Source organism: Clarias gariepinus, chromosome 11 (assembly GCF_024256425.1).
Source record: "Clarias gariepinus isolate MV-2021 ecotype Netherlands chromosome 11, CGAR_prim_01v2, whole genome shotgun sequence".
Lineage (NCBI taxonomy): Eukaryota > Metazoa > Chordata > Actinopteri > Siluriformes > Clariidae > Clarias > Clarias gariepinus.
This window is the reverse complement of record NC_071110.1, coordinates 2,670,895-2,694,967: the sequence shown is the minus strand read 5'-3', so window position 1 is coordinate 2,694,967 and position 24,073 is coordinate 2,670,895. Positions and strand designations below refer to the sequence as shown.

The following is a 24,073-nucleotide window of genomic DNA, read 5'->3' as shown; positions in this document are numbered from 1 at the left end:
CTCAGTTGCTGCCTGCCTGAAGATGGCAAAAGAACACATTGACACTCCACAGAGGTATTGGCAAAATGTTTTGTGATGAAACTAAGATTAAACTATTTGATTATTTGACATCAAAAGGACACTGAATATCTTCATGAAAACATCATCCCAACTGTAAAGTATGGTGGAGGAAACATCATGATTCGGGCCTGCTTTGCTTGATCAGGGCCTGGGCTGTTTACATTCATTGAGGGGAAGATGAATAAACAAGCTTATCAAAAAAATCTTCAGGATAATGTGAAAATGTCTTTACAAAAAGACATTGGGGGATGCAACAGGACAAACACCAGAGCATGACCACAGCAGAATGGCTTCAAAAGAACAAAAAACGCTCTTTGGAGTCAGAGCCCAGATCTCAACCCAATAAGGATGCTATGGACTTGAAGAGAGTCACAAACATTAAATGTCCAAAGAATATGATAGAGCTAAAGCAGTCCTGCCAGGAAGAATGGGCTAAAATTCCTTCTGAACAATGTGCAGGTCTGATCCACAGCTAGAGGAAGCACCTGGTTGAGGTTATTGGTGTCAAGGGTGGTCAACCAGTTAAGTCCAAGTGTTTACTTACTTTTTTTAAGTTGAATGAGTGTTAAAGTTATATTTGTCAATACCCTTGACTTACAGTAGATGAAGATTGGATCACATTCAATAATAAATGAATGCAGAAAACCATGAAATTCCAAAAGGTTCACATACTTTTTTTTTTGCCACTTTTTATTTGTTTAGTGGTTTTACCATTATGTAGAAAAAGGAAGTATGTAGTAAAAATTTAAGATTGAGAGAATAAATCCAGAATGTATTAACAGAGATCTGCTGTCAGAGTTGATGTCTCAGCTGAAAGAGGTGAAGAAAGGCCAATCTCTAGCTTTACTCATTGATGGAGCAGATCTGGTGCACGATGCTAAAGGGCAAAGAAATTCTGAATGGATTCCAAAATACATTCCTAAGGTAACACAAAAGAGGAGTTTACAGATATCTAGGGAACAATTGTTAGGAATACAATACTCTTTTTTACAATATATTAAAATAATATACAGCTGTTTGTGTAATAATGCTGTCTTCATCTTCTTAGGGTGTGTGCCTGGTCCTAAGCATCACTACAGGTTCAGATCTCCACAGCATTATCAGCAAAAATAAGAGCTGCATGTTGTTTCCTCTGGGGCCGTTACTGCTCCCGGACCGGAGAGAGATCGTCCAGAAGGAGCTGAGTGTGTACGGGAAGAAACTGAGTGATTCTGCTTTTAATAACCAGGTCTGATATTACATCATAGACCAATATGAGTATTTGAGAAAAACTGTATGAGTGATGTACTGACTTGTTACTCCTTACATGTTTGTACCTGCAGCTCCAGACGCTGCTGATGAAGAAGGGAGCTGTGAGTCCGCTGTATCTCAGCTTGGCCTGTGAGGAGCTTAGAAGCTACGCCTCCTTTGAAAAGGTAACATTCGTGTTAATAATTGTATCTGATTTAGAAGACGCAAAAATACAAAGGTGCTTTACTTTGTATGGCCATATTAGACTAGTGAAACCATGGCAACTAAAGAAATGACTGCTCTCTGGTGACCAACATGCAATGAATTAAGGGATACAAGATTTAATTGCAATTGGTTATGATGCTAAGGATGAAAGTGTTCTCGTATATATCAATTTATGAAGCGTTTTTTGTTATATAGTGCAGGGAGGGATGTGATGTTCGTGGAATGGGAGCTCCACCAAATATATTGTGTTGCGTGTCTTAAATTTATATAACCATGTATGCGGGGCCCATTGATAATTTAGGGTGGGGAAGGAGCTGGGGCGATGGAACTGCCAAAGAGTTTCACAGAAAGGCTTAAGCCATGAGATGGGGTTCATCCTTATTGAGTGGGGGAGCAACAGGCGGTATGCCACCAGGTAATTTTTATTTTATTTTAAATAGCTAATGTACCATGGGACCAACTTTTTTACCTTCACGATCGGCTGTCCTGGGCGAAGCTCAGGCCCCATCCACCCCCTAAAGTTGGCTGTGTGGGGTTGCCTTTCACATTGGACCTTAGAAGGCGCTCCAGGGCCTGATCGAACCTCTCCATCTGCCTGTTGGATTCCAGATAAAAGTCCAAAGACAGGTTAATCATGGCTCTAATTAGGCCTCAGAATGCCTTTCAAAATTGGCCAGCAAATTGTTTGTAATCAGCCACAAGGTCTCTGCGTGAAAGCAGACCACATAATGCAATATCAGTTGACCCATGTCTTTTGCTGATGAAAGCTTTGGCGAAGGGATGAACTTGCAGGCCTTGGAAAAGCGATCGGCCACAACTAATATTACATATTACAATATTGGTACAGGAATTTCAGGATTTTTGCTACCACTGGGTATGCTGCGAGAGGAGGTGCATGGCCCCAAGAACTGCATATTTTCTTGGCCCTGGCTGGTAAGAAGTTCTCTATTATGGGGTCTTGCAAAGGGAGTCCCAAGACAGGGCAGAATAATATAAGCAAGGTTTTTGTGAGGAGGTCGAATCCCCTTCAGGCAACTCATTCAGAACACTAGGATCCTCGATGGAAACGGATCAGTCCATTCGAGGATTGTGCCGCTGAAGCCAAAGAGTCAATAATTGTCTCTGAACAGGTCTCCTGATTACCCTCCCAAGAGAGCAATTTTTTTGTGTAATTACCCTGCCATGAATGACCCTACCATTTTGGCTTTCACTGAGAACAACTCAACTGTATGGCCTAAATCACCATACCCAAAACAGGAGTCATGGCAGTTGCTCATAGTGATATGGTCAGCTGTTCCAAGCTGCATGTTATTTCCTAGATCCCTTTTGGGCTCTGGTGCCCTGGGCGGGGACATGAAGTCCGGTCGGTAATTGGCAGACAAACCGGCCTTAGTGCTTGGCACAATGCTCTCTTGACTTGTTTTTGACAGACCCTGTACAAAGGTGGCCATAAGTGCTGAGGTGTTCCAGCTGCAACAACCTGCCTGTTTCTGGAACTTAATAGTGTAGTTAGCCACTGAGTGACCACCCTGGTGAATCCGGAGTAGTGAAAAAGTCATATCCCGTGTTGTATGCTGATGATGGAAGATGACATTGCCTTGACAAAGGTGTCTAGAATGGTGTGCTGAGACATCGCACTCTACCATATTGCAGTGGCTCATTCTTGCGCTCGTGTTGCGAGCAGAGAGATCATGAATACAATGTTGAGGGGAATTGGTTGCACTGGTTCCACCCAGTGGAGACCCGGGAATGACATGCACATTGAGCTGTGAGAAGTTTATGCCAAGCCCCAGTGTAGGGCATTGGAGGGGAAATAGTGTGAGCTACAATGCAAATAAACGCAAACACAAAATACAAAACCTAGGGTGTGAACCACGTTCCCGCCGAATAGGCGCGTGGTTCGTTGCCTAGCAACACTGAACAAAACGAGGCAAAATCGTGGTGTTTGCTTCTGCCGTTTTTTTTCTCTTCCTTTGTCCCCTTAGAGACTCTGTAGTAGTTTTTTTTTTTTTTTTTCAGTTGAATATGAAAAAAAGATATTGCTGATTATCAACGCGGGAATGAATGCCGCATTGTCCAAGTGCAAGTTGATCTTGGAGCTAAACTATTTGCTTTGGGTGAAGGCGCCATCTCAAATTCAAATTTTATTTGTCACATACACAGTCATACACAGTACGATATGCAGTGAAATGCATCTAGGGATCATTGTGTGTCAGCAACAGCTTCCCATTCAAAACAATGGGCGGTCAAATGACCGCTGAACCGTGTTATAAGTAGGTGACACTGGCGCGGCGCTTCTAGTTAAAACCATGTGTCATTTCCAGATGACTGAGAACCTGCAGTGTCTCCCGGTGTCTCTGTGTGAGCTGATCCAGCACAGTCTGATCAGGCTGCAGTACCAGTATGGGGGAACAGGACTCAGCTGGACCCTGGCTGCTCTGACTGTCAGCTCCACTGGTACGACTGACCATCATCATCATCACTAATACATAATAAACACAGTGGCTTTACAGTTGTATTCGAGATTAAAATGTTTTCTGTTGCTCATTTCTGCACAGGTCTGAAAGAGAGAGATCTGTACTCCCTGTTAAACTTGTGCACTTATCTGAGCTCCTCACATACCCTGTTGACCTGGCAGAACGTGATCAAGCATGCCAGGAACCCAGAAACCAGAGTGCCCATGGCCACATTCTCTCAGCTTGCTCGAAGTCTGCAGAGGTAAACGTGGTGCTATGCCTAGGCATTAATACAGGCCCCTATAGTGATAAAACTGTTTTGTGTTGAGTGTGCTAGAAGAACTCTAACTTACTTTTTTTTGTCAAGCCCCATGACAAGTAAAACTCTTTTAGTAAGCTAAGAACCCTTAATTATTTAATTAATTTTGTAAAGAAATGTCGCTGCACTATTAGCAAATGTTAAGTCACTCAAGATTTTGTTTGGTTGTTTCTCTGGTGGAAATCATTAAGGTTCTCTGTAGAATGTCAACAACAGTGTGTTCCCCATTTGACACGGTCCCAAGTAATACCCTTTTAGTATGCACAAGAACATTTAATTACCCAAAAAACTGCTATTTTAATATCTTTAACACTTAAAGGTGTTCTGTACTGTTCTTCTGCAGTCTGATTGGGTCATCTCTGTCTGTGGAACCAGATCAGTTCTTGGTTCTCACCAATCCGGATGTTAAATCAGCGTTTGAGCAACTTTACCTCTCTAATCCAGATGACAGAACCAGAGCGCACATGATTCTCGCAGGTACAAAAATGTTTTATATAGAAGTCTTCACAAAGTATATAATAATAATAATAATAATAATAATAATAATAATACAAAATGTGTCTTTATATTTCTGTAGCTCACCTGTGGGTTCAGTCAGATCCTCATGGACATGACACGTTCCTGCACTGTGACCCGGACACACTCGCACAGCTTCCTGCTCATCTGGTTAGTTGCTCTTCCCACTGACTCCCACGCTTCTTTAACACATTTCCCACAGTTACAGAAAATCTAACCCCCTTTTTATTTTCATCTCCAGATGGAATCTGGTCAGTGGGAGCCGATGCGTTTCCTGCTTTGCAACTACTACTTCCTGTATGCTAATTTGTGTCACGGACACTTGCGCAGCCTGATGGAGAATTACGTCACTTATGGTAGGGGTTTTCAAGCAATCCAGTATTCTTAAGAGTTTAAAAAGTTCTGTGTTACTGGATTTCATTAGCATGGAGACTTCAATGGTGTCTTACTGAATCCAGTTATGACATCTGTTTGACCCTGCTCTTTGTCTCTTTATTATTAGAAAAGTGGAATGAAGTGGACATGGCTCTCTGTCCTGAGGCATCCGGTACATTCATCCATCATTCCTATTTATTTCAGCTGATTTTAGCTTTAAATGATTTAACCGCATGGTAAACCTCCTCATCTTCGCAGATTGCTCGGATGAGGTCCTGGCTTGTCACTCGTTTCTGAAGCGCCACGCCCCTCTTCTCTCCCATTGGCCAGCTTTGTTTGTGCAGCAAGCCCTGAATGAACCAGACACCTCGGCTGCTTATGCCTGGGCTAAAAGTGCAGTGGAAGAGGGAAGCGTCCACACTGTCAGATGGGTGAACAAGTCCAAAGAATCCCAACAGGAAGCTGGGTAGGAATCACTCGAAGCACTTTGACTTACCCCGTGTTATTAAAAAATACCATTTATAGAAATGGTGTATTAGCGGTCCAACACCTCAGCTGCGATTTCATATTATATTCTTAATGACGATAAAAAGTTTGACGTTTTGGAATTCAAATAAAAAATGATCGAAGCTTTGCCTTTTGGCTCAACTCTCTTTTCGTCACAACAGTGCGGTAAAGCGAATGCAATATTGCCCCCTCTGTTCCAATTCTCCAGCCAACCTCACATTCCAATGTTCCATCACTCGTAAACAAGACCCCAACATACTTAAACCCCTTCACTTGGGGTAACGACTCGCTCCCCACCTGGAGTAGACAATCCATCGGTTTCTGCTGAGAAAGCAATTTTGACTACCTATATGTGTGCCTGACATTACAAAAGGAAAATCATTTTTTATTCTGCAGCGAGCTGGTTTCCACCTTTCAGCAGACTCCGTCCTGTGTGTCTCTGAGTCCTAGTGGAGGTCTCATGGCGGTTGGGACAGAACAAGGTTCTCTCCATCTCTACCACACACACACCAACCAGGTAACAGCCATTTTTTTATCCATGTCTCTATTCTCATGTCTTTTCTTTTAGGTTTATAACTGTTGTAATAGGAGAGGTAACACCTGTCGTTCTCTCATGTTGTCATATGCTTTTGAGAAAAATGTATTTTTTTGTTGTTCTCCTTCAATCACAACAGGAACTAAAGTCACTAGTCAGTAACTGTGATGGGATCTCAGGGTGTCTATTTCTGGATGAGTGCATTCTGTGGACGACCTCCTATGACGGACAGGTGGAGACATGGGACGTTAACAGCGGCTGCAGGTCGGTGTGTTGAAAAGAAATGAAAAAAATACAATAAACCAACCATAACAGATAGTGTGTGTCTATGTACATCTTACTGTCTGGATGTCTGTCTGAACATCTGGATATCAATTCTGTATGTCTGTTAAAACATCTGTCAAATTGAACATCTTCATATCTGAACTTTTGTTTGATTGTTTGTCTGTTTGTCTAAATATTTAAATTATCTGAAAATAATGAATCTGTGTTTTAAACATTCCTGTGATGTTTTCTGTAGGATGGCTCACCTGCCCGCCCACTCCAACAGGATAACAGGATGTGATGTCAGCTCAGACAGAAAGCACTTCGCTACTGTTTCTTTAGACTTCACTCTGAAGGTCAGAATGAATCACATTCACACATATGTTGTATAGCATAAACAATTATTTACAGTGTGCGTGGCCGTGTGTGTGTAGGTGTGGTCCTCCAGAACAGGGAAGCAGGAGGCATCTCTGGAGAACCCCTGCCCTCTAAACTGTGTGACCTTTGACCCCGACGGGAGTCTGGTGGCAGTGGGCTGCTGGGACGGAGCGGTGCGAGTGTGGGACTGGATCAAACAGGAGAACTGCATGGTAAGGAGGATGCTGGGTATTATGGGTAAACTGAGAATTATGGGTATTGGAGTCCCAATTATCAACCACCTATTAATCAAATGATCTCTCTCTCTTGCTCTCATTTTCTTATCTATTTTATTTCCACCACTTTATCCCTCCTATCTGTTGCTTCTGTTTGCTTTTTCATTTTCTTTTAACTCTTTTTATTCTCCTTTCTTTTTCTTTCACTCATATGAATCTTATTTTATGTGTTTTTGCTCCACTTATCACTTGTCCCTCTTTTCTCTTCCAAATTCACTTTTTTCTTCTTCTCATTATATCTTTTTTCTTCACTACTTTTTCATTCCTTTTTTTGTTTTTTCTTTTTTTCTTTCTTAACATTTTCCTTCATATCTCTCTCTTTCTCTCCTAATTTCTTTCACTTTTACAATCTTTCATCTGTATCTTTTCTTTTTCATTCCCTGTGTTTTTTTTCCCTCTGTACTTAACTTTCTGTGTCTCTTTTTTTTCTTCTCCCTTTCCCTCTTTCCCCCTCTCCTCCAGACTCTTTCAGGTCATCAGTGTTCAGTACGCAGTGTGTCGTTCTCTCCGTCCTCCTCTCTCTCACTTTGTTCGGGGGCGTTGGATGGAGAGATGAGGTTGTGGTCGGTTCCCGGCTCGTCCTGTGTGTGGCGCTATCACGCTCACCACGGCTCTACTGAGGCACTCCACTTCCTGTGTGATGGTGAGTCACTACTCAGCGCTGGACATGATGGCATGGTGAGAAGTAACACGCATGCACACGCACGCGAACACACACACACACACACACACGTGCCCAGAAAAGTGTATTAGTGCTGGACACTAAATGTGTGTTTGTGTGTGTTTCAGGTCCAGATGTGGTCTGGAGGTCTCGGGCGCTCAGTTTCCGTGTTGGGGGAAGAAAAGGTACTCCACGTGTTAATAAAACTATGATAAGAGCTCCCTGTCTGTCTGTCTGTCTATAATGATCTATGATGATAATAATGATGGTTAAGGTGATGATGGTGAGAAGAAAGATGATGATGATGATGATGATGATAATAGTATGACATTCGTGGTTGTGATGAAGATGGTGATGAAGATGATCAGGGTAAAGAGGATGATGAGAGTAATGATGATCTAGATGAGGGTGATGATGATGATTTAATGGATAATTATGGTGATGATGGTAAAGAGGTTGATGAGGATGATGGTGGAGAGGATGATGATGATGATGAAGAACTTTTTCCTGTGCAGAAGCTGTTGAAATCCTCAGCGACCAGACAGGTGTCTAAAGATGCTGCTCTCTGTGTGGCTGTGAACGGTCACTTTGCTGCTGTAGGTTACCATGGAAATGGGCTTAAACTCTACAACATAAACTCAGGTACAATAAAACATCATCCATAAACCGTCTTAGTTTAACCTTGGGTTATATAACTCTACAGTGCTTTGGTTTAGTTTTCTTTTTTTCCATTTATTTAAAACACTACAGAATTCAAACTACTGATTTGACATTTGTCTACGTGTGTGTGTGTTGTAGGGGGCTGTGTGTGGTCCACTGAGGACCTGCGTGTGTCCATGCTGTGTGTGCTCTGGCTTAAGACTCCAGCAGGTTATCTCCTGCTGTCTGGAGGGTTAGATCAGCGTCTGCGTCTGTGGAGAAAGCAGAGAGGACACGAGAAAACTCCAACACTCGCAGGAGTCTTCGGTGTCCAGAAGGGCGCCGTCCTCGCTCTGAACCAGAACTCCACTCATGTAGCCTCAGCATCGGGTCAGTACGATACACAAACTCAGAACTCCGTAACAGTAATGATTCTCTCAGAGACAGAAATCAGTGCAAAAAAAGGCTGTTAATGGTAACGTACTGTACCTGTAATTTATAACTTTTAAACGAGAGGAATTAAAGCTTTGGAAATTCATCGTTTTAGGATAATGTAACTTTTTGTTTCACTTTTGTTGGATAGTTTCTTTAAACCTGTGTTTGATCTCTTAGACGACTTCACCATCGCATTGTGGTTGAAGAAAGATTTGACCTGCGACCCCTGGGCTGAACCGAGAGCAGTGAGTGTTCTGAGGGGTCACAGTGGAGGGGTCACATGTTTGGCCTTCAGTCCAAAAGGAGATCAGCTGCTGTCAGGAGGAAAAGACAAGGTACGCTAAACACCAGCCATATCCTCAAGTGTTCTATTCCTACTTGAAAGCAATGATCATTTATATTAAAGAATGACATCATACTTTTTCGACACAAATTAGTTCCGTAAATGACAGAGACTTAATCGACACCATCTGACCAATCAGAATGGAGAGTTTAGCATCGCTGTGGCAGAATGAATAAAAATAAGGTTTAAGTGCTAATGTTTTATTAGTTTCAGATCTGATTGTGTATGTAAGAGTGCTGTGTTTGTGTCAGGCTCTGATGGTGTGGACGATAAACTCCTCCCCTCCGTCTCTGTCTCGCTCTTTACTGCACTGTCACGGAGACTGGATCACCGCATGCGCCTGGACTCCATCCGCCCTGGTGAGTGTGTGTGTGTGTGTGTGTATGGGGTGTTGAGGCTCAGTACTCCCAAATTCAACACTTGAACTGTACGTTCGTCTCCAGAAGTATTGGCACCTTCTGTAAAATCATGTAAATTGTATTGAAAGACGGAGGACAGGTTTATAACACCTTTATAACACATGGACAAGAACTGATCAGTAGGTTTATAGAACTCTGTGTGTTTAGGCATTAGACGGTCAATCATATTAATTAATTTTAATGTGTCTGTAGCTGAGCTGCTCTAACGACTGCAGGCTGAGACTGTGGGACATCCAGACAGGAAGTTGCATCAGGGAAGTCTCAGTTGCGTCCTCCGTGGGCTCGCTGTGCTGCTGGGTGAGTCAGTAGATGGACTGTTTGTTAATATAGCGATTTATAGTGCGAGTGAAGATGTGTATAAATGCTGTATATACTGTGTGTGTGTGTGTGTGTGTGTGTGTGTGTGTGTGTGTGTCGGCTGCAGGAGGACTATGTGATGTTGGGTTCTGCTGATGGACTGCTGACGGTGTGGAAATCTAATCTTGGAGTAATTGCTGAGATCAAAGCTCATCTTTCCCGCATCCACCACACCGCCATCATACCTAAACCAGGTTACACACACACACACACACACACACAGTTTTGAAACAGAAATCAGTTAACCGGAATCAATACACAAACTCACTCTTCTATAAGACACACACGACCTCTCACCTCCCCGTTATTCACACACAGGTGAAGCGACTCTCTCATTTCCTGCTAATTCTCTGCAGCACATCTTCCCGCTCGGCCACGCCCACTGGTTCCCGTCTCATACCTGCACCAAAAATATACTGTAACTTACAAAATACTTATCATTGATTAGTTCCATGAATGTATTCGCAGGACTGGTGAAGAATCCCGAGGACGTCCTGATCGCTACAGCGTCTGATGATGGATCTGTGAAGATCTGGCAACCGCTACAGGTAGAAACCATCTCTATATGCGACTCAGATACTAAAACAAATATTAAATCTGGTCAACTGACAAGTTATTATTTCTATAGTAACAGCTCATAAACACATTTAAAATGTGTGTAATCATTAATATGGTAAAGGGACATTTATTTAACGTTATTTCCTATATAGAGTTTGTGCAGCTGTCTCATAATTCATCTCTGTCTGTAGGTTGAGCACCGCAGCACTCTGCTTGGTCACAGTGGAGGTGTTCGTGCTTTAGCGAGCGGCTCTGGTCCACACTTCCTCACTGTGTCTGACGATCGCAGTCTCAGAGCCTGGAGCGTTAATACAGGTGTGCAGTCTGATCATCATCACCCTTACGTATTTATTTGTGTCTCTGTTTCTATTAGTTTAATATTAAAACATTTACACACTCATTTCTGTTTTAATAATGTTATAAAATCCAAAGTTACAGCTTTACCTCTGGGTGTTTCAAAGCACTGACACTGTAGACTCCTTTCAGAATGCTTAAACACGTTAATACTTGTGTGTGTGTGTGTGTGTGTGTGTAGGCCTGCCCCCCAGAACGATGGAGAGTGTGAGTGCGATGTGTTTCCTGGAGCTGCAGGATGTCCTGGTGTGTGCTTTCAGCTCCGGCAGACTGGAGATGTGGCAGCAGCTCGAACTCCTTTACTCCAATAAGGTGAGTTTAACAACGCGACGTGTTTATGATTATCCTCACGTACCAAACTACACACGTCACATCGTCATTTGCTTTCAGAGTTGGGTTACGCTCCTGCTCACGTGGAGTTTCTTGCTGCTTTATTCACATTATGTTTAGGTCACACCTCTGAGGTTAAAAGATATTCATCTGGAGTATTTAACATTTCACTGTTTGAGACGAGGTTTATTTATTTATTTTTTTCAATTAGAAGCATTTAGATAAGTGCCTTTATACTCAATCACTTTATGCTTAAAGGAATACAAAATGCAGAATGAAGATGGAAATAGACAGCCAGACTGGTATCTAGATATGCAGAAACCAAGATGTACAGAATACTGTTAGTTTATCTTACTGAGTGCTTACGTGTCTGTCTTTCTGTCTAGCTAGACATCCATCTGTCCTTCCTGATATGAGACCATATTTATAATATGTGGGTATTTATAAAGAAGTGTGTGTGTGTGTGTGTGTGAAGCTGAGTGATAGCCGTATCACTGCACTATGCAGTATGCCGGATGAGCAGTTAGCGGTGGGCTGCAGTGATTCTACAGTGAGTGTGTGGAAGCTGAAGAAGGACTCGCAGCAGTGTATTGCAGGGTAATCTCACACACACATAAACACACACACTTCTACATGTATACACGCACACAAACATAGGGTTTATAAAACACGACAGCATAACAATATTATTATTAATAGAAATAATTATAATAAAAATGAATTAATAATAATACTTTTACACAGACAAAAAAGTATAAATATAGAAGCATAAATATCTATAATTAAAATTAAATATTAAAATATTCTACAACCAAATAAACTGTACATAGAAGAAACAAAAGCACAATATAAACACACAACAGAGACTGTACTTTCAAATACAAGGCAAACATAGGATGGACATTTTATAAATATACCTTAAATATGAATTTATTAAATTTTTTATTATTTATTTTTTTTATTTAATGTTTTTTTTATTCCATCCCAGTCTTTCCAAAGTTCAGTCGTACACTCTGAAGAGTAGCGCGATGTTTCTGCACTACTGCACCACTCTGCTGGCCGTGTCTTTAGACTCCATCATCATCAACGTCTTTTCAAATGCAAAAGAAGAGCACCAGAATATGTGGAAGTAAGCAAGATACACACACACCTACACACACACACACACACACACACACACACACACACACACACACACACACTGTGGTGTCCAGTTCATGTGTAAAAATTATTCCTCGTGCTCCCAGAGCCACATTTTTACAATCTGACTCCTGAAATACGTCCGTGCCATCAGGAAAGAAAAACTCCATAGATATGATGCTGTAACCTGTGTAGACCTGAGCGATCTGGCCTCATCAGATGAGGACATAAAACCTGGACCATACAGTATCAGGTTCCTGTGTTGACATCATTCTCACACTAAAATACACTGATATATAAATAATGTCTTTACGCTGTCAGTGTCAGGCCTCTTTGTATTTTACCTTTAAGGCTTTTAATGATTACATTCTTAAAACTTCCTCCAGGGAAATCTGGCTAAATATTGGACTAAAAATGTACTGAAAATTAAACTGTCATGACTGACTTGTTGTTGTCCCAGTTTGTATCGCCGCACCCACGTGTTGTGTATCGAAGGAAGCGGGGAACACGGCCTGTGGCTGGTGGGAGAAGAGCACAACAAGCCTGTACTGGCACACCTGGTGAGTGCTGTCACTTGTCCTTATAGTTCAGTAAATCACTCTCTAAATGGAGCGCGAATGAAACGAGACCTGATCTTAAAACATCATGTGAACGAGCTTCAGCTGCGTCTCTCTCAGGATTCAGATTTATTTATCACTTTGCTCGCAGCACACCCGTTGCAGTGAAGAAAAAAGTGAAAAAGGAGCAAAAAGAAGAAGAAAAGGAAAAGGAAAAGAAGAGTCAGAAGAATTGCTGCAGTTGGACACAAATGCCAGCCTGAAGTCAGGTTTTGATCAGACTCAGGAGGAAGAGGAGCGAGTCCATCATCATCATCATCATCATCATCAGGGGGAGAAACATGAGAGCAGGGAGTACAACATCACGGCTGCTGCTTTGCACAACGGTGTGTTATTTATTTCACACAGTAAAGAGCGTGCACACACACACACACACACGCACGCGCACACACACACACACACGCATGCAATCACACGCACACACACACACACACACCCGCAATAATGCATCAGTGATTTATTTGATAAGCTGCTGCATACTTGTTTTTCTAATAAGAGTTAATATAAACACTGTACTCATTATTTTAAATAATAATTAAAATTACACTATGACTATCTGAGATAATAAATTACATACAATTAGTAAAAGAATGTTGTATGTTTTAAATAAGCATTTTGTTAGTTTAAAGTTTAACCAATATTTTTTTAGTTTTCAGAAACATGCAAGAAAAATTATTTTCACCTTATTTATTTATATATTTTATTTATACACAAAATAAAGCATCTGATTAATTTTTTTAGTCTCATTTTATATAAAGTTTGTATATTTTGTGAGTTTAAATGATATACATTTTGTTATTTAATTAGCAATATTAATTTCTGATATTTTATTACATTTCATTATTTACATATTAATGATATCATCTGCAATTTAAAGTATTTTTTTATTTAAATAGCCAATCCGTTTATATATGTATAATATTTAAATGTATCTTGTTTAAGAGCTTAGAAATTATTTATTTAAATTGTTTATTTTTTGTTCAAAAATAGAAGACTTGATTATATCTCAGTGTGAACACTTTTTCTTTTTTTAAAGGGAGTTCTGCCTAAAACTTTTTTTGATTATTTATACAAAAGATTAAAACTCTATAAATGGTAAACAAGGTTAAAGACTTGCATACAACCTTGTTTTTATATTTAGAATTACGAACATTGTTGTTTTTTCCCTTTTTCTTCTATTGTGAGTGTTTTTAGATTCCTTGAGAACTACAGAAAAATAAATGGAATAAATGGAAGTTAACTTTATTATTATGCTGTATATTGACATAAGTAAAAGGTTTCTTTACTTCATTTTAATATGCAGCATGATGTAAATAATAAACTTTATTTTATTGTTTGTGTGAGTGTGTATTAAAGTCAGAATCTGTATTGCTTTGTACTTCATTCCACTGTGAACACACACTCATCAACGGTACACACACGCTGAGACGGTCTGTGTTTTATCATTTTATCCACAGATCTGATTGTATGTGGAGATTTAAAGGGTCACATGTGGTTTAATGAGACGCCGACCCTGAGCTCCTGGACTCCGAGGAGACGTGTGAGTCTGACGCTCATCCACGTTCAGAACCTTCTCATATTTTAGCCTTTCTTTGAAGTTTCATTCAACAAACATTATTTACTTTTAATCATTAAGCCGACTCTCTGCTACTGTACCTTTTAAAAACCTGTACGGATTTGATCAGATATTTTTTTAGATTTAGTTTGCATGAATACGCATGAATAAGTTCCTGAATCTACACTGAAGTAAATGTGATGTGAATGCTGCAGGTGCACAGTGACAGGATCAGTGCGCTGCGTCTGACGGAGAGCATCATCATCTCAGCCTCGTACGACAGGACCATCAAACTGTGGGACAGGAAGACTAAGAAACAGGTGTGTGTGTGTATTGTGTTGTATTGTGTTTTATGTTATGTATATATAATCTCTCTCTCTCTCTCTCTCTCTCTCTCTCTCTCTCTCTCTCAGCTTGGCCTGTTTGTGTGTGACGCTCCAGTCGAGGTTCTGCAGGTGAACCCGAATGACCCGAGTCAGATCGTATGTGGAGACGCACTGGGGCAAATCTACTTCCTGTCCTGGAAGGGCTAATTAACATCCTCACACTGCACACACCATCAGTTTAACATTCAACACTCCACGTTTAGCACTTTAACACTTTGTGCAGGTTTTTTTTTTTTTTCAACTGAATGTTGACAAGTATGTACTGTACACACTCCAGAGCTATTTGTTTCATAGTAGCTTTGCACATGTTTGTTTTTAAAGTCACATATTTTGTGAAAAAATGGCTGATATGTGACACCTACATTTGTCTCCCAGAGGTTCAAAAGAGTGTGAGAATAAAAATAAATAATACAGTGAAAAAAAGTGGTCCTTTCTTGATGTCCATTGGCGGCTTAAATACACAATATGGAGGTGCTCGCAGTTTCACAGCCAGCTCTCCACTGAACCCCTTTAGTTATCAGTCATTAATGTACTGTACCATTAATATTAAATGTGCTCAGTACTCAAAAATATATAAACAAAATATTTTGCAACTCAGAAAGTTTTAAGTTTTTGAGCAAATCTCCACTGCTTGTGATATGGTCCATCATCCATACCTGCAACAGACATAATTTAGGTAGCCTAGTTACCTTGAACAAAACCAGAGGGCTACATGCAGACATAACAGGAGGGAAAAAAATGGCACAAAACTGTCTGGTTAATTATTTTATTTGAATTAGCCGTTTACTGTTTTCACCTACAATCTAGTTACTGAACAATACTCAGCAGGCATCTTCTCCTTCAACACACAAGCAAAAGCCCAGTGGACCCCTGACTCGCCACGCAGCTACAGTAGTCACTCCAAGGTGGAAAACTCTGTGCATGCGTGGGTCAACTCTCTATAGGCAAAGAATAGCAGTAGGAATAGTAACCATTTCTTTTGATCCTATTTGCTACAAATTTTCAGACTAATAGAAGCGAAAGGAAAGGAATATAATCATCACGGAAAACCTCACAACTCCATTACTACGATGACTGTACATGCACACACTAGTCAACTAGCCATTAACACATTCCTAAAACACTGCAGGAAAGTTTTAAGACCAACTTTGCGTATACAGCTTGTGTATATGATTATGATTTAGGATTAGTTTTGACGGGTTGTTTGTCCTGAGGTGAGTACGGAGCTGGGGATGGGTGTGAATTGTTTGGGATGTAACTGGAAAGCAGGTGAAAAGAAGCGGGATTACTGTAGGGTGTGAATGATGTTGCAAATTGTAACGTATTATAATCTGATGAGAAGGTTCCAGTGCAGCCCCTTCCTTGTGCTTCCTGACTCCTGTATGGTAACACCACCTCCTGTAGGCTGTATCCAGATGAATATACATCCAAACAGCTCGTGTCTGCTGAAACCCATTTGTTTAAACGGAAAATGCAAATCAGGGCATCTGGACGAATGCTTGAATGCTCTTTTTTTTTTTTTTTTTGCTGAGAACAAACAGAGATCTGGTTTGCCAGATGTACTATAGAGATGATAAACTTCTGAATCACAAGCCACTTTAAATAAATGAACTTTAAGCATATTTGCACGCACAAGACATTTTAAATATGTGGATTGCACAACCCTGGACATTACCATTTTTTTATTACCATTTATATCTAACTTCATTCCGCAGAAAAATGCCATAAATCTTTATCCACTTTGTACAGCTGTTTTCTCATTGTTCCATATTTCTTGATATATTTTCTATATTGTGTATTTTTGGTGTACAGTTATTTTATTTGCATTTTATATTTTATTTTATTTCTTTATTTTATTATAGTTAAATTTATCTTCTATTTTATTTTTCATATTTATTTTCTATTCATAGTCTTTTATTTTAAGGTCACGAGCAGTTGTCTAAGCATTTCACTGCATATCGTACTGTGTATGACTGTGATTTGAAATCGCTTTGCTTTGTTATATCATTGTGATATGGATTCTACCTGTTTTTTGCCATGGTCCTCCACTGGGGCGCTTTTTGCCAAGGTCCTCCATTTGGTGGATCTTCAGAATTCACCAAATCCTTGGACTCATGAACACACACTGAGTCTCCCAGACCGACTGCTTCACTCCGCTGTGTGAGTTCAGGGGATCCGCTGAGTCCCCCGGTTCAGATGAATCAGACGAATCAGTACCCAGTAATCTGAGTCTCTCATGTTTCTGACCTGCAGAAAGTTTTCTAAACAACTCAGTCAGCCACTTGTTCCTACAGTTACTAGCTAACAACTATTTACAGTAAAACAACTGAATGGTGTAATTATCAGTTTGTGTTTTTGTATGTTGTTGTTAGCAACAAGATAACTTACAGTAGGACTCAACTGATTAGAGTAAAAGAATAGAAGGATTCGTTATTCGTGAGTCATATAAAGGATTGTGTTATTTAACCCGGATGAATCCAGATTCGCTCATCTCTAATGTACTATAATTATTGCATTTGTGAGATGGTTAGTTTGGATGATTAGGTTGTCTGTACATAGTTGTAAAAGTCTACGATAAATTTTACGATAATTTCAAGTTGTAAAGTAGTTATTTGGTATAAAACATGTTCTGATTAAAGGTACCAGTCTGGTTATTTGTATATATACTCAGCAAAAAAAAAAACGTCCCTTTTTCAGGACTGTGTATTTCAACAATAATGTTGTTAAAATCCAAATAACTTTACAGATCTTCATTGTAAAGGGTTTAAACAATGTTTTCCATGCATGTTCAATTAACCATAATCAATTAATTAACATGCACCTGTGGAATGGTCGTTAAGACCTTAACAGCTTACAGAAAGTAGGCATTTAAGGTCACAGTTCTAAAAACGCAGGACACTAAAGAGACTTGTCTACCGACTGTGAAAAACACCCAAAGAAAGATGCCCAGGGTCCCTGCTCATCTGCGTGAACGTGCATTAGGCATGCTGCAGGGAGGCATGAGGACTGCTGATGTGGCTAGGGCAATAAACTGCCATGTCCGCACCGTGAGACGCCTAAGACGGCGCTACAGGGAGACAGGAAGGACGGCTGATCATCCTCGCGGTGGAAGACCACGTGTAACAACACCTGCACAGGATGGGTACATCCGAATATCACACCTGCGTGACAGGTACAGGATGGCCACAACAACTGGCCGAGTCACACCAGGAACACACAGTCCCTCCATCAGTGCTCAGACTGTCCGCAATAGGCAGTCCATGAGGAGGAGATGCACTGCAGTACTTCAAGCAGCTGGTGGCCACCAGATACTGACTGGTACTTTTGATTTTGAGCCTCCCTTCATTCAGGGACACATTGGGAAACATTTTTAGTTTATGTCTTATGGTGTTGACTCCAAGTGTTCATACAAATATTTACACATTAAGTTTACTGCTTGAAGGTCAGAGGACGTTTCTTTTTGTGCTGAGTATATATATATATATATGTATACACAATTAGTCATCCTATGTCATGGGAAACGAACCCTCATGTCTTCTGAGATCTCGTAAGCCAGCTGTTGTTGCTGCCTAACTAGCTAGTGGTGCAGTGTAGCCTGTGTAGCCTATAAAGCATAATAACTGATGTTCAAAAACAACGGTTTGAACAGGTGAAGTTCATTGCAGTTTGACTGGTAGATGTAGTTATATACGTTGCAAACTCCTGAAATACGATTATTCTGGAGTGTCTGTCTCTTTAAAGCCACACCTGCTCTCTCTCTCTCTCTTTCTCTCTCTCTCTCTCTCTGTCACCCTACACCACAGACAGAACCAGGAAGTTATTTTACAGAAAAACGAAACTCGAATGTTTACTTTTTGAGCGAGTGTGTGTGAGTGTACGAAAATGGCAGAGGCCAGTATTTCAGTAGATCAGGATCAGTTCAGCTGTGCAGTGTGTCTGGACCCTTTGAAGGATCCCGTGACAACTCCCTGTGGCCACAATTACTGTAAGGTGTGTATTAATCGCTTCTGGGATCAGGAGGATGTAAAGAGAGTCTACAGCTGTCCTCAGTGTAGAGAGACTTTCGCTCCAAGGCCTGTTCTACGCAGGAACAACATGCTGGCTGAAATGATGGAGAAACAAAATAACACTGAACTCCAAGCTGCATCTGCTCCTCACTGTAACGCTGGACCTGGAGATGTGGAGTGTGATTTCTGCATCGGGAGAAAACGCAAAGCTGTTAATTCCTGTATGGTGTGTCAGGCCTCCTATTGTGAAGATCATCTTCAACCTCATTATCAGTCTCCTGCCTTTAAGAAGCACAAGTTAGTGGAAGCCTGTGCAGAGCTTCAAGAGAAGATCTGCTCTCAGCACAATAGACCAATCGAGATCTACTGTCGTACTGACCAAAGCTTCATCTGTTATTTGTGTATGATGGATGACCATAAAGGTCATGAAACAGGTTCAACTAAAGCAGAAAGAAATAAAAAGCAGGTGAGAACTGAATCTCATTTTATATATATATATATATATATATATATATATATATATATATATATATATAATGTAGTTTTCGTTAAGATGAAAATAAAAAAATTTTTTTGCTTGTCATTCACTTTAACATAATTTTTTTCTACTAAAAGGCCTGCTGGTAAGGATGTGTTAAACCAGTCAGTTAAATTAGACGTGTCAGTGCACTGAGAAAACTTTCTACCTTGAAATACTGGGATATAATCCTGGGATGTAGTCAGAACAACAGAGCACAGTGCTGTTGCAGTGTTAAAGCTGTGTAATAGTGATAAGGTGTTGATGTTTACATTATTATTTCAATTAAAACTTCCTGTTAATTAGACTTTCTTATACAACATATATTCCATAGCTCATTTGGAAGTCAATAGTCTTATCAGCATCACTTAAAACAATCACTGCACTATACTGTACATAATGTTGTTAAATTCAATGGTCTTGTATTCACAGTATAGACAAGTGGCACAAAATAAGATGATGATGATGATAGGATTTTGGACCACACAGTCTATATTCGGGTCAGTGAAAAAAAAGCCATAGATATATAAAAACGCTTTATCTGTTACCAAGCCCAAGTGAGGTTAAGATGATTAGTTCTTGTCTGTGATTGGTTAGAATCATAGAGCAAGAAGGCAAGATAAATGACCTGAATAACCTGAAAGTATAGAATTTGACTCACTTAAGTCAAACTTGGAGCGAGGTCAGGACTGTACAGGGATGTGGCAATAACTCCCAGCAGGATTCCTGTAATGTTCAAGTAGTGTTTGTGAATGATTGTGTGCACAGTTCCCACAGACAGATGTGTGTCTTCCACAAGTTGGTGACAAGATTATCCATCTTTTTAAGTTTTAGGAATCACGCATTCCACTGAACGACTCCAGTGGACTCCAAGTTACCTCAGCCTTCTTTAAATCGCTTGCAACATTCAAATGTTATAAGGCAGCTAAGGGTCTCATCACCCTACTGTGTTTGAAGTCTTTTGTAAATGTTAAATGGTTTTATGCCTGCAGTCACCAGAATGTTGCACACAAGTCCCAGTATGACTTAAACCCTACTCGCAGTTTTGTTATTTCAAGATGGAATTTGTCTTTTTTTAGGTAGATTATTTTCTCCAAAGTTCATGCAAATAAAACCTTGATGCTTTTTTGATACGGAAATTATGAAGTCTATTTTATTTGGTCTCAGGATGAACTGAAGGGAGAGCAGGGGAAATCCCAGCAGAGAATCAAGGAGAAGCAGAAGAAGGTTCAAGAGCTAAAACAGACTGTGGACACTATTAAGGTGAGGGGAGAGCAGAGAGATTACAGAGAGATACTGGCACCCATGCATGCTTGTCCTTGTGCAAACACAAATTCAATTCAATTAATTCTTTTGTACAGTGTTTTTATCAATCTTCATTGTCGCAAAGAAGCTTTAAAGAATCAAAAGGAAAAAAGGTTTATGAAATTTGAGAAAATATGTATAAACCATAATGACTCAGATCATCCGTGATAGACAAGCCAAGAGTGATGATGACGAGGAAAAACTCAACAAGATGGCAAATGGGAAGAAACATTGAGAGGAATCAGACTCAAACATAGAACCCATCCTCATTTGGGTGATAACAGATGGCAGGGTTTGATCTGCATCATACTGTGTGTTAGGAGGCTGCCAGCTCAATATAATGGATGATTTCTTTAAGTCAATATAAAGTCCACTTTCCTATTGGAGGCTCATGTAGACTGTAGGGATTTCCAGTCCTGGACTATTAAGTGACTGCAGTTACAAATCCTCAGAGATCAGCTGTCTGCATCAGCCGAGGTCAGGGCCGTCTTTATGGTAAAATGGAACCGTCCCCAGTCATCACACACAGGGCCTCCATGTGACCAAATCTCCAACCACAAGCAGGGCACCAGGATGAGTCTGACAGGTCTGGAGGGCACAGGGGGTCTGGTCACAGGCTGCTCAGGAGCGGCATGTGTCGCTCAAAGGGGGAGAGAGAGAAAGGGAAAAGAAGAGAAAGAATGATAATATTTAGATATGGTCAAAGTCACATAATGTACTGTATAGTGGTGTGAAAAAGTGCCCCCCCCCCCCCCTCCCCCCGTAAAAAAAAACAAAGCTCTGGTTTATCATACGAGTTAATTTCTCTAGCCACACTCAGGCCTGATTACTGCCACACCTGTTCCCAATCCAAAAAATCACTTAAATAGGACCTGCCTGACAAAGTGAAGTAGACCAAAAGATCTTTAAAAGCTAGACATCATGCAGAGATAAAAAGAAATTCAAAAACAAATGAAAAGGAAGATAATTTAGATCTATCAGTCTAGAAAATGTTATGAAGCCATTTCTAAAGCCTTCAGACTGCAGGAAACCACAGTGAGACTCATTCCCAGGAGTGGCTGGACAAGCAAAATCACCCCAAGAGTGCAGCGACGACTCATCCAAGAGGTCACAAAACACTAGAGGTAGCTAGCAAGCTGCAGCACCTGGGACTCAGATCATCAATGTGTCAGTGGATCTCCAATTTTCTGATTGGCAAACCGCAGGCAGTAAGGATGGGCAGACATGTCTCAGCCTCCCTCACTCTCAGCACTGGAGCCCCCCAGGGTTGTGTTCTGAGCCCCCTGCTGTACTCTCTGTACACCTATGACTGCGTGGCCACTACCAACTCCACCACCGTCATTAAGTTTGCTGACGACACTGTTGTGGTGGGCCTGATCACGAACAACGATGAGACGGCCTACCTGGAGGAGGTTGGAAATCTGGAGAACTGGTCCCAGAAAAACAATCTCCTCCTGAACGTCAGCAAGACTTCAGTACAAAGCAGGTGAGCCCCCGTCATCAACAGGAGCCCAGTGGAGAGAGTGGACAGCTTCAGATACCTCAGTGTTCACATCAGGCAGGACCTGGCATGGTCCTGTCACATCAACACCATGGTAAAAAAGGCCCGGCAGCATCTGTACCACCTCAGACGCTTGAGAGACTTTAGACTGCCCTCCAAGGTGCTCAGGAATTTCCACTCCTGCACCATACAGAGAATCCTGACGGGAAACATCACGACCTGGTTCGGGAACAGCACCATACAGGACAGACAAGCTCTACAGAGGGTGGTGCGATCAGCTGAGCGCATCATCCGCACCGAGCTCTCTGACCTGCACTCAATCTACACCAAGCGGTGCTGGACCAAGGCCAGGAAGATCGTGAAGGACCTCAGCCACCCCAACAATGGACTGTTCACTCTGTTGCGGTCTGGGAAGTGATTCCGCTCCCTGAAGGCCAACACAGAGAGACTGAGGAGGAGCTTCTTCCCGCAGGCGATACGGTCTTTCAACCACACCACTATGCAGAACTAACACAATCTTTTCACAAACAATTAATCAATCAATCAATCAATCAATCAATCTTTTTACATCCATGGACACTATGGACAATTCCACGCACATCTACCTTCACATCTACACTACATGTTTATGTTTACATTTCACTACATTTCGTACTGTGTATGACTGTGTATGTGACAAATAAAATTTAAATTTGAATTTGAACTATGGCAGCATAACTAAACGGGACAGCCAGAAATTAACACAGACATGAGGACTCCCTGGGAAGAAAAGCAACCTGTCACTCCATTAACAAACCAAATGATCAATGAAAGTGGTGAAGGCAGCATCCAAACATACCAGTTCACCAAAATACTCTAGAGTCCCCCAGATCTGCTTCTTTACGTAAGGCAAATCTATTCACAAAAAAAAAAAAAAAATCTTGGCTTAATAAATAGGTTTTTAGTCTAGACTTAAACTATTCTTTAACTTTAGGGCTTTGTAAGAAAAAGCTCCACCCCCCTGCTATAGTTTTTGTAATATGCGGAACTGACAAGCAGCCTGCATCCTTTACTAGCAGGTTCTTTGGCGCAAGACCATTTGGTGCTTTATACGTCAATAAGAGTGGGCCTAAAACCCAATCCCTGGGGAACACCAAACTTCACTGTAGAATAGTTACCTTTTAAATATATAAATAACGATCAGTCAAATAGCCTCTAAGCCAGGTGAGCTCCATTTCCTTGACTTTTATCATATTTTCTAATCTATGAAAATAATACTATGATCAATAATAACAAAAGCTGCACTAGGGTCACACACACACACACACACAATGGACATTATGGGGGGACTGTACAAGAAAGACTTGAGATTTAAACAAAGCTCAATTTTTTTTGGTGTGTGTCCTAACAGATGCATTCACAGGCAGCAGTAGAGAAAAGTGAAATGATCTTTACTGAGCTGATCAGCCTTATGGAGAAAAAGCGCTCGGAGGTGACGGAGTTAATTAGAGCTCAGGAGAAGGCTGAACTGAGTCGAGCTGAACGACTCCTGAAGCAACTGGAGCAGGAGATTGCTGATCTTAAGAGGAGAGTCACTGAGCTGGAGCAGCTTTCACAAACACACAATGACGTCCACTTCCTCCAGGTAACACTCACTGTCTGATCTACAGAGGGCGCTGTTCCTCACAAAGTTTCCTCCTAAAAGCTCATTACAGCAACAATAAATGTTCCTGTCTGAGATCACAAGTGTGTCTTTGGTCTGATTCAGTCTGAGATTCATTCGTTCCTCTCCTACACTTTTCTCCTTCTCTATGATGTGTTTCCTCTCTG

The 24,073-nt window shown here is 40.9% G+C and overlaps 2 protein-coding genes across 3 annotated transcripts in view; both read left to right on the top strand.

Annotated features, from left to right (window-relative positions):
• The window catches only part of LOC128533685 (telomerase protein component 1-like), a 31,662-nt gene extending 16,315 nt beyond the window's left edge, over positions 1-15,347 (top strand). The window contains exons 25-56 of the mRNA XM_053507975.1: positions 843-984; positions 1,109-1,288; positions 1,383-1,475; positions 3,840-3,972; positions 4,074-4,233; positions 4,634-4,767; positions 4,868-4,956; positions 5,048-5,162; positions 5,309-5,353; positions 5,440-5,647; positions 6,085-6,205; positions 6,363-6,487; positions 6,744-6,843; positions 6,922-7,077; positions 7,603-7,818; positions 7,930-7,986; positions 8,317-8,443; positions 8,600-8,830; positions 9,053-9,210; positions 9,470-9,577; positions 9,830-9,934; positions 10,062-10,188; positions 10,463-10,542; positions 10,744-10,867; positions 11,088-11,218; positions 11,712-11,833; positions 12,225-12,365; positions 12,837-12,936; positions 13,085-13,319; positions 14,451-14,533; positions 14,764-14,868; positions 14,962-15,347. Coding sequence (XP_053363950.1) covers positions 843-984; positions 1,109-1,288; positions 1,383-1,475; positions 3,840-3,972; positions 4,074-4,233; positions 4,634-4,767; positions 4,868-4,956; positions 5,048-5,162; positions 5,309-5,353; positions 5,440-5,647; positions 6,085-6,205; positions 6,363-6,487; positions 6,744-6,843; positions 6,922-7,077; positions 7,603-7,818; positions 7,930-7,986; positions 8,317-8,443; positions 8,600-8,830; positions 9,053-9,210; positions 9,470-9,577; positions 9,830-9,934; positions 10,062-10,188; positions 10,463-10,542; positions 10,744-10,867; positions 11,088-11,218; positions 11,712-11,833; positions 12,225-12,365; positions 12,837-12,936; positions 13,085-13,319; positions 14,451-14,533; positions 14,764-14,868; positions 14,962-15,081 — 4,171 coding nt within the window. The 3' untranslated portion in view covers positions 15,082-15,347. The remainder of the gene's footprint in view (positions 1-842; positions 985-1,108; positions 1,289-1,382; positions 1,476-3,839; positions 3,973-4,073; positions 4,234-4,633; positions 4,768-4,867; positions 4,957-5,047; positions 5,163-5,308; positions 5,354-5,439; positions 5,648-6,084; positions 6,206-6,362; positions 6,488-6,743; positions 6,844-6,921; positions 7,078-7,602; positions 7,819-7,929; positions 7,987-8,316; positions 8,444-8,599; positions 8,831-9,052; positions 9,211-9,469; positions 9,578-9,829; positions 9,935-10,061; positions 10,189-10,462; positions 10,543-10,743; positions 10,868-11,087; positions 11,219-11,711; positions 11,834-12,224; positions 12,366-12,836; positions 12,937-13,084; positions 13,320-14,450; positions 14,534-14,763; positions 14,869-14,961) is intronic.
• Positions 15,348-18,767: 3,420 nt separating this feature from the next.
• The window catches only part of LOC128533678 (tripartite motif-containing protein 16-like), a 37,748-nt gene continuing 32,442 nt past the window's right edge, over positions 18,768-24,073 (top strand). For both annotated transcript variants that reach the window (XM_053507969.1, XM_053507968.1), the window contains exons 1-3: positions 18,768-19,407; positions 20,626-20,721; positions 23,655-23,888. In XM_053507969.1, coding sequence (XP_053363944.1) covers positions 18,817-19,407; positions 20,626-20,721; positions 23,655-23,888 — 921 coding nt within the window. In that variant the 5' untranslated portion in view covers positions 18,768-18,816. The remainder of the gene's footprint in view (positions 19,408-20,625; positions 20,722-23,654; positions 23,889-24,073) is intronic.